We start from the raw sequence: 9,804 nt of genomic DNA on the forward strand, positions 1-9,804 counted from the left end.
ACAGCCGCATTTAGCCACACAGCGTGTGTGTGTGTGTGTGTGTGTGTGTGTGTGTGTGTGTGTGTGTGGGGGGGGGGGTGTGTGTGTGTGTGTGTGTGTGTGTGTGGGTGGGTGTGTGTGTGTGTGTGTGTGTGTGTGTGTGTGTGTGTGACAGGTCGGCGCCGGTGGAGGAGGAAACTGCAGCAGAAATGTTTCTGGATTCTTCTGGGTTTTATTCGCATCGTTCTGCTTTTTTGGTGTGAAAACGATACTAAAACTTTGAGTAAAAGAATATTGGAAGGAAAAGAATTTTTTTTATTAAAAAAAATTAATAAATTATGGAGGGCTGCTCCTGTCAAAATTGGCAGTGTGTGAAATGTAGAAATATGTGGTTGGATTAAGTTATTAATGTGCCAAATATTGCAACCAAAAACTTTAAAGAAATAGAAAAACTAATTTTTTTACATTTATAATCTATTATCTATATTCCCAAGTTTATATTTTATTCATTAGTTTCCTTTTTTTGTGTTGGTATTTTTTTCTCGTGTTTTTATGTTCTGTTTATTTTTTATTAGCTCTCACTTTTTTAAATTTCCTCTTTGCATTTTCTCCTCCTGTTTTTTCTTAATTTACTAATTTATTTATTTAATTTCTCTCATTTTCTACTTTCTTTTTTCTTGTGACTCTTTGGAAGAAGTAAAGTTTAAAAAAGAGGAGTAGGAAGGCTCAGTGGGCGGGGCTTCAGTCAGCTTCTCTCCTATTGGTCAACACTGGTTGACTATGCAGGCTTTGCTTCCTGCTTGTGGTCAGAAGTAAATACAGAATATGAAAAAAGGAAATTAATAAAGCAAGAAGTTTGGAAATAAAATGGGAAAATAAATAACATTCACAGCGTTGCATTAATATAATTGAAAATGATAAATAATTTAACATCACTGTGTAATCACAAGAGTTGGGAAAGTATATTTTGTTATCAAGCAATTTATTTATTTCTATAGTTATTGATAATTTTGACAGACTCTGTCCTCCATACAAGAAATCCATTACACTGTGTATAAAGTGTTGCCAGTAGGGGGTGCTAAGCAGAACTAAACACCAGAACGTTTTGTGGTTTTTCCTCCATGTGCCTCACTGGTTTCAGAGCTGCTTCTTTACTGGTTCCAGTAAAACCAGCTCAGCTTCTTCCTCTGCTGTAATCTGGGTTTCTGTCCTGAACACGTGGACATGTCCCGCCTCTGTAGAGGTCAAACTGATGACCTCTGCTTTCTGTTCCTTCGGTTTCAGACGTACGCGGTTCAGAGCCACTACGGCATTCCACATTCAGAGGTAAAAGCCGTTTCTGGGAGCGATTCCCGCTCAGCTCCGTCGTCTCACGGCTTCTGCTCTCCGTTTGTCTGTCAGTTGGTGAAGCTGCAGCAGCTGTCCATGCAGCAGCAGGGCCTGGCGTCCATCAGCCAGGCCGCCACCGTCCTGCCCGGTACGTACAGGACCAGCTCCAGTTTGATGCTGTTATGCAACCGCCGCTTCTTTTCCATCAAAGTCTTGTGTTTATGAGTTGAAACTGTCAACAGGTGGCGCTAAAGCTAGCGGTGAAAAACTGACAGCAGAATAACATGAACAGGTGAAAATCTGATGGAGTTTGAAATCCGCACTGAAAATCCCCAAAACATTTTAGAACATTCCGGGTTTTATTTAGGAACATTTTACTCTTTTTTTTCTCTGTTTGACTAATTAATAATTTCTCACCAGCCATGTTCAGTTTGCTTTAACCCGACTCCAGTCCGTTTGTCTTGAAAGTCCGGTTCAGTTAGTGAGGTGTGAATGCTAAGCTAACTCTGGTCCTCCAGACCGTCTGGGTTTGAATGTGAACGCCAAGCGGACCAGAGACCGCTCCAAAAGCAGGAATTGGACTACAGCGCAAGGCATTCTGGGTAAATCCAACCAAAGCTAACGTGCTAGCCTAGCGCTAGCAGCAGAAATGGCTCCTGGTCTTTAGCCTAAAGAGAAATCCTCCAACCGCTAAAATCCTCCATCTTGTTTCCATCTGGTGAAGAAGGAAGTTGCTCTCAGTGTCTTCAGAGGTTTTTGTGTCGTTTCCTTCAGTGGTTCTTGGTGCAGCGCCCCCACAGGCCAGGAGGGGAACAGGTTGGTTTGACTCAGAGCCACAGCAGCTGCAGGTGGAGCAGATGATGGAGTTCTGGTTCCAATCTAAGCGAGTCCACTGGACTCTCAGGTGGAAACCACCCAGAGTTCATCTCACTCCTTCCTGTTCCTCTCATTCTCTCTGCGGGAGAATAATTTTTCTGTTGTGTAATCTCTGAATGCTCTGAATACTAATCTGTGAGTGAGAGCTTTGATCAGAAGCCTCCAGCTGGGCCGACGGTCCGACTGTCGAGCTCCTCTCTCATGTCAGCCGATGGCTCCGGGTTTCCGTCCACTTCAGGGAGGATTCACGCTGCTTCTGGGGAACCGAGCTGGAAATCAAACGTGTGACGGAACAAACAGACGATTCATAAATCCATGCAGACGCTCAGCTGCTTTTGAAGCACTGAGGTGTTTGAATAAATGATGAAAGATGCGGATCAGTGATGATGTTCTGCTGCAGATAAAGAGCAGCTCAGACTCAAAACCTTTGGAAAAAAGAGACGGAAACAGGATGGAGAAAGATGGAAGAAGTGAAAACGACAGCAGAAAAAGCAACTGCTTTTATTTTCTGTTTCCAGAAACAAACCTGCTTCATGAAATATGATCAGATCTGAGGACCAGCAGAACGTGCAGCGCTGCTTTGGAAGCCAAACAGAATAAAACTGGGACGTCGTTCAGAGCAGATTCCCAAACTTAAATCAGGTTTTTGCGTTTCAACTGATCCGGAGGCAGTTGCTATGGTTACGGCCCTGCTGCATCCTGTAGATCAGCGGTTCTGAACACGGCCCACTGAGCCGCCATGTTGGATTCTGGAGGAGTTCTGGGTTTTCCTTCCAGAACCTCTGATGTTCCGGATGCTTCTCTCTGATCCGTCTCTTTCTGTCCCCCAGGAGCCGTGGAAGCAAATTCCCAAACCACGTCTCAGGAGCTCCTCATTCCGAACGATGTGAGTGAAACGTCCGGCTCCGGTGGGCTCTTTGTCCTCCTCCTCTTCTTCTTCCTCCTGCTCTTCCTCGTCTTCCTCCTCCTCCTCCTCCTCCTCCTCCCTCCTCTTCCTCATCCTCCTCCTCGTCTTCTTCCTCCTCCTTTTTCTCCTCCTCGTCTTCCTCCTGATCTTCCTCTTCTTCTTCCTCCTCCCTCCTCTTCCTCCTTTTTCTCCTCTTCCTCCTCCTCCCTCCTCTTCCTCCCCTTCTTCCTCCTCCTCGTCTTCCTCCTCTTCCTCCTCATCTTCCTCATCTTTCTCCTCCTCCTTTTTCTCCTCTTCCTCCTTTTTCTCCTCCTCCTCTTCCTCCTTTTTCTCCTCTTCCTCCCCTTCTTCTTCCTCCTCCTCCTTCTCCTCTTCCTCCTCCTCGTCTTCCTCCTCTTCCTCATCTTCCTCCTCCTTCTCCTTCTCCTCTTCCTCCTCCTCCTGTTGTATTTAGTGCCAAATAATTTTATTTTTTATGATTCACCAAATAAACAGATTATTTCTGTCTGAACAACAAAATAACCACAAATTCCTTCATTTTGTAAATCCAGTTGCAGAACCACAGAAATCTGTGACTTTATGAATAACTTCAGCTAATCTGAACATTCCTGAGCCTCGTCTCCAGACGTAACTTTGAAACCTGAAGTGATGTTGAGGTCAATTTCTCTCCGCTCCGTTTTAAATGTGACTTTAAATGATCATCTCTCTCATATTTGTCTCTTTTATTATCCGCCTGAGTTGAAACTCCAGAGGGCAGCTAATCTGCTAGCATGCGTTCCTGCAGATGTGCTTAAGCCTGGATGTTTCAGAGGTCGTTCTTCCACAGCGTTTTCCCTCTGAAGGGATAATCTCCACCTTTACAGGATCGTTTCCTGCAGTGAAACTTGTCCACCGAGCAGAGAGCTTTAAATGAAAAGGTGTGATAGTTTTGTTAGTGAGTCAGTGAGCAGAGCAGCTTAATGACGTCCTGTAGCTTTAACAGCAGCCCTCGCTCCGCCTCTTCCTCCTTCACTAAACCTTCCTAAATTACAGCGGCAGCAGGGAGTCGCCACAAATAGCCGCGGCCGTCCTCTGCCCCGGCTGCTTCAGGCTGATTTCATCCAGACCTCAGAGGAGAACCGGCAGCCCGGCTGAAGCCTCCGCTCCGGTTCCCTGTTCCGTCTGAAGCCGGTTCATCCGAAGTCCCAGCAGGGGGCGCTGTTGGGGGAACTGCTTTGGTTTCACGACACAGAAACTGTTTCCTGTCAAATATTTCAGTTATTGTTTATGAGGATCTGCCTGAAGATACTCAGATTTTAAAACCTTAAAGGTTTTAAAATAACAATAGATGAACAAATAAATAACTTTGGTGTTTTTCAAACAGCCAAACATGTAAAGAATAAAAACAACTTCTCTATAAAACATACAAATTGATTAACAAAAATAATTAAAGTTTACAGGTAAATACTTTAATCAACAAACTCACCAAGGTGAAAACTAAAACTACTGAAGTAACTAAAGTTAAACTAAAACTGAACAAATAAGAATAAAACCAATAAAATGATTCAATGTCAGCTTTCCTCTGTTCCAGTCCAGATTCACTCTGATCCTCTGGATCTTTTTCTGGACTGATAGATGAAGGACATGCAGAGTGTTTACCTTCATATAAACCTAAAACTAACAATCCAGACTCTGTGTCTCCCTTCCTCTGGACAGACTCTGCAAACACACCAAGCATCCAGGCCTCACTGTGTCCAACCTCAACATCCCAGCTGTGGGTCCCTGAGTTAAAACCCTCAGAGCTCAGGACAGACCGTGATGTAAACCTCTCTGGATTATCAGGAAGCTGCTGTTCATCTCCTACAGTCCCACTGGTCAGATCATCAGACAGGAAGAGTCTTGACCCAGCCGTGTTTGGGTCCAGAACCAGAGGAGTGTAGGTCACCATGTCCTTCATGTTGCTCCAGATGTTGAAGGCCAGGTTGCCCAGATGTTTGACCTGGTCTATCAGAGCTCCTGAGGGCAGCTGTGGATCCTCCAGCAGGGGGCAGCGCTGGACTCTTTCCACTGCAGCCTTGTAGTTGTGCAGGAATGAGACGTCTGCAGCTCTCAGCTCCTCCTCTGTGGCTCTGACTGTGTCTGAAAGAGCTGCTATCTCTCTGCTCAGAGCCTCCATCTTCTCCTTCATCATCCCTCTCTTCTGCTCCTCTTCCTCCCTCAGTGCAGCCAGCCTGGCCTCCTCTTCCTCTGCCAGAAACTGATGAAGCTTCTTAAACTGCTCAACAATCTGCCTCTCTGTGTGTCGGGCCTGGACCTTCATGTGTTCTGCTGTCTGATCAAACTCCTCTTTAACTTCCTTCTTCAGCTCCAGCTTCTTCTTTAAAGGCTCCAGAGTTTCCTGAAGTTTCTTCTTCTGTTGCTGAGCAGCTTCATCRRTGGGTCTGAATCTGTGSTTGGWGTGTTTTTCKGAATCTCTGCAGACGAGACAAACTGGCTGCTGATGGTYCAGACAGAAGAGTTTGAGTTTCTCAGAGTGCAGAGAGCAGAGATCCTCTGGAGCATTTTGGATTTTCTGCTGTAGGAATGATTCACACAGGTTCTTCAGAACCAGGTTACAGGGTGGTTCCATCTTTGAAGATCTCCTCTTACAAACTGGACACTCTCTTGCTGGTTTCTTTCTCCACCAGTTCTTCAGACACTCCCTACAGAAGCTGTGGCTACATGACAGAACCACCGGATCCGTAAAGACGTCCGTACAGACCGGACAGCAGAGATCCTCCTCTGACCTGGAAGCCATTTAGTCTCTGAGTGAAGCTGAAAACACAGAAGGTCCAGTCAGTCTCGGCTCCCTCCCTCCTCTACTAACTTCCCTCAAAGTGACTCTGAGTGTTTTGGTCCAACTCACCTTCAGTGTGAGCAGCTTGAAGCAGCAGAGTTGGAGGTTTCCACTTTTCCCTCCTGCAGCTGGACTCAGTCAGAGGAAGCTGCTGGTTTGGTCTGAAGGTGAATCTGATCGACTCTCTGCAGGAACCAACGATCAGAAACTGATTCCTGATTGGTTCAGGTGTGTCGGTTAGTGGGCGGAGCTTAAACCTATCAGACCTGCGGTTTCACTTTCCACTGAGGATCAGATCACCAGAACAAAACCTGAAGTGAATAAAATCCACCAATCCCAGAACGTTTCACCTCCAGCTTCCCTCTAATGTTCATCTTTTTCGTCTCCTCTTCCTCACAGCTGATTGGATCAATCATCGGTCGCCAGGGAACCAAAATAAACGAGATCCGGCAGGTGTCTGGGGCTCAGATCAAGATCGGCAGTCAGATCGACAGCAGCAGCGACCGCCATGTGACCATCACCGGCACGCCGATCGCCATCAATCTGGCTCAGTATTTAATCACCTCATGGTAAGAACCAGCAGGACAGAAACACTCGGACTGGGAATCCTCTCACAAAACCAGTTCAGGTCCAGTTTGAAGGCTTCAAACCAGCAAGTGGACCAATCAGCAAAAAGCTTCAGGGATAAAGTGGGAAATGTTGGACGAAATGTTTGGTTAGTTTCTTTTAAGTTTGTTTCATTACTGCTGCAGGAACAGAACAGAGCTGAACAGAACCGAACAGAACAGAACAGAACCAAGCCGAACAGAACAGAGCCGAACAGAACCGAACAGAACAGAACAGAACAGAACCGTCTGGAGGAGTCGATCGGTCAGGCTGAGGCTCCTCAGAGACGGTTGTTCAGTTTTCATTCAGGAGCTGAGAACGGTCAGACGGTTTCCTCCAGTGGAACCGGACAGAACTCTGTTCTGCAGAAGTATTGGGCCGCTCCGGTTCTCCCCGGGGGGCCGAATCAAGGCTTTGAACTTTTCAACCTTTTGCTGCTTTTCAGGCTTCAAACATAAAGATTTAACATTTTTATTATTTTGTGAAGAATCAACAACAAGTGGGACAAAATCAAGAGGTGGAACGAACTTTATTGGATATTTGAAACTTTTTCCAACAAATAAAAACTGCAAAGTGTGGCGTGCGATATCATTGGTTAACACTCTGTAGCGCCACCTTGTGGTGTGATTACAGCTGCCAGGCGTTTGGTTTTGTCTCCATCAGTTTTTCCCGTTTCCTCCTCAAAGCAGCTGGAGCTCAGTGAGGTTGGATGGAGAGCGTTTGTGAACAGCAGCTTCAGGCCTGGACTTTGACTAGGCCATTCTAACACCTGGTTATGTTTATTTGTGAGGCGTTCCATTGTAGGTTTTGCTTTATGTTTGGGATCTTTGTCTTGTTGATGATAAATCTCCGTCCCAGTCTTTAGCAGGTGTCCATCCGTCCATCTTCTCTGTCCCTGCTGAAGAAAAGCAGCCCAGACCATGATGCTGCCACCGCCATATCTGACGGTGGGGGTGGTGTGTTCAGGGTGATGAGCTGTGTTGCGTTTACACCAAACTTATGGTTTTGCATTGTGGCCAGAAGGTTTCATCTGACCTGAGCTCCTTCTTCCACATGTTTGTGTTTCCCGGGTGGCTTTCTTCTTCTGGCCACTCTCCCATAAAGGCCAGTTTGTGTCCCACTGATTGCTGTCCTATGGACAGACTGTCCCACCTGAGCTGCAGATCTCTGCAGTTCATCCAGAGTGATCCTGGGCCTGTTGGCTGCATCTCTGCTCAGTCTCCTCCTTGGTCCAGATGAGGGTTTAGAGGGTCGGGTAGATTTGGTCTGATGCTCCTCCCGTTTCAACATGATCTCCTGCCTGCTGGGCTCCTTAACAACCCTCAGCCAATCACAGAGCAGGTGCCTTTATACAGGACTTGATTACACAGGTGGATTCTGTTCATCAGTCATTCAGGACCATTTCGGATCATTCAGATCCAAACTGGACGTCTGGACTCAGTTTACTGCACTAAAGTGGCCCAATGATATCACACGCCCCACTTTGCAGTTTTTTATTTGTTAACAAAGTTTAAAATATCCAATAAATTTAGTTCCACCTCTTGATTGTGTCCCACTTGTTGTTGATTCTTCACAAAATAATAAACATTTTAGATTTTTATGTTTGAAGCCTGAGAAGCAGCAAAAGGTTGAAAAGCTGAAGGAGGCTGAATACGTTGGAGCGGCTCTGTGCAGAGAAACAAACGAGCTCAGAGCTGCTGAGCATCAATCAGACTCTCATCTGTCTGCAGTCGGATGTTTCAGGATCGTTCCTCATGCAGCGATAATAGAAACAGAACTGAAACCGGCTCAAAGCTTTGTCAGCATTTGTCTCATTTTAACTGAAATATGAACCTTTAGTTGTGCAGAAACGTTGGTCCAGCTGCCTGTAGGTCCGGTCGGCCCGAGCGGCGCCACAGCAGCTGAAATGTTTGGAGGATTCTCTCCGATCACAGTCAAAGTCTGATTTATTATCAGCTCATCATATTAATAGACTTTGTTCTTTCCTTCCCCTGGTGAAACCAAAAACTTCGCAGGCATCACAGGACAGTTCAATACAGTAAATATGAACAAGTAGTAATAAAAAATGTTTTTATAATCCATAAAAAACAGCAGTGATATTATAAATATTTGCCTTTAAAGGTTTTCCTGACGGAGAAAACGGTTCGGATCACATTCTGTTTCCCTTCCTCCATAAAATCTGCTGCATCGTTTCCATCATGCGTCGTTTTGATCTCTGCAGCTTGAAGCTCCGTTCAGGAACATGTGGAGCGTCGACATGGAGCGACCTCAGACTGACCTGAACGTGATTCAGCAGACCTGATTCATCCGTATGGAACCCCAATCAAACCAAATCTCCACTCAACACTTGGAAGTTTTTTTCTCTGAATCAATTAAAAATCAAATAGTTTCAGTTGTTTGAAACGTTTTCAGAACGTTTCAGACTTTAAAACGGACCCAGACCCAGTTCTGCTGGATGACCTTCAGGTCTGTTCAGTGGTTTAACAGCCAGTTAACCTGTTCAATGGTGAATTGGGACAAAAATCAGTTTGGAAGTTGGAATGTGAGGATGGTGGTTGGTCCTGTGTGTCTGGGGACGGACGGTCGGCCGGTCCAGAGCCGACCGGACTGATGGACACGCGGTCGTTGGTAAGTGGGGACGGATGGAGGACAGATGGCACCAAGTCTTAGACGTTTTTTCCTGAAATTTATCGGTTCGGTTCGAACAAAAGCTCAGTGTGAACCACTGAGTCTGAACCAGCTTGTTGGTGACGATGTGAAGCTCTTCATCGTTCTTCCTCCTTTTCCAGGGTAAACGGTGAATTTCTGCAGAACCTGGGTTTTTTCTCAGATCCGCAGTGAAACGTTTCTGCATCATGTGTGACGAGCTGCCATGCTAACGTGTCTGTGATGGTTTTGTTTCCTCCTCCCTAAGCCCCCTCCCAAGCCATCACCCCAACGTATACAGCACACCCCCCATCCGTACAGCGAACCCCCTACAATAATCTGTTGCAACCTCCAGCAAAACACACCTGTCTTCTGATTTTCTGTTCTGTCAGTTTTTCATTTTTCTCTCCAAAAAAATCCTGTTTGGTTCCGTTTTGGTTCACATTCAGTTTTTACTCTTGTTTTTTTTTTTAACATGTCTTTTATTTGACCCTCTAACCCTTCTCCATCCGCCCCTCCTCCTGCCCCGCCCTCCTGACCCCTGTGCTCCCTCCACCCTCCCTCCTCCACCTCCTTCCTCCAGTTTAGAGACCGCCAAATCCACCGCCCAGTCCTCCTCCATGTCGTCTCCCGTTGACCTGACCAT

General features: G+C 46.0%; 2 protein-coding genes across 2 annotated transcripts in view; one reads left to right on the plus strand and one right to left on the minus strand.

The window, feature by feature from the left end:
- The window catches only part of pcbp4 (poly(rC) binding protein 4), a 26,121-nt gene that overhangs the window by 11,137 nt on the left and 5,180 nt on the right, over nucleotides 1-9,804 (plus strand). The window contains exons 5-9 of the mRNA XM_008408397.2: nucleotides 1,264-1,305; nucleotides 1,381-1,456; nucleotides 3,015-3,070; nucleotides 6,306-6,475; nucleotides 9,742-9,802. Of these exons, the coding sequence (XP_008406619.1) occupies nucleotides 1,264-1,305; nucleotides 1,381-1,456; nucleotides 3,015-3,070; nucleotides 6,306-6,475; nucleotides 9,742-9,802 (405 nt within the window). The remainder of the gene's footprint in view (nucleotides 1-1,263; nucleotides 1,306-1,380; nucleotides 1,457-3,014; nucleotides 3,071-6,305; nucleotides 6,476-9,741; nucleotides 9,803-9,804) is intronic.
- On the minus strand, nucleotides 4,654-6,377 carry LOC103464265 (tripartite motif-containing protein 35-like). Its single transcript, XM_017304688.1, is given in 2 exon segments — nucleotides 4,654-4,709; nucleotides 4,712-6,377. Coding segments are annotated over 2 exon segments (1,197 nt in total). The 5' UTR covers nucleotides 5,868-6,377; the 3' UTR covers nucleotides 4,654-4,668.

This window comes from Poecilia reticulata, linkage group LG5 (genome assembly GCF_000633615.1).
Source record: "Poecilia reticulata strain Guanapo linkage group LG5, Guppy_female_1.0+MT, whole genome shotgun sequence".
Taxonomy (NCBI): Eukaryota; Metazoa; Chordata; class Actinopteri; order Cyprinodontiformes; family Poeciliidae; genus Poecilia; species Poecilia reticulata.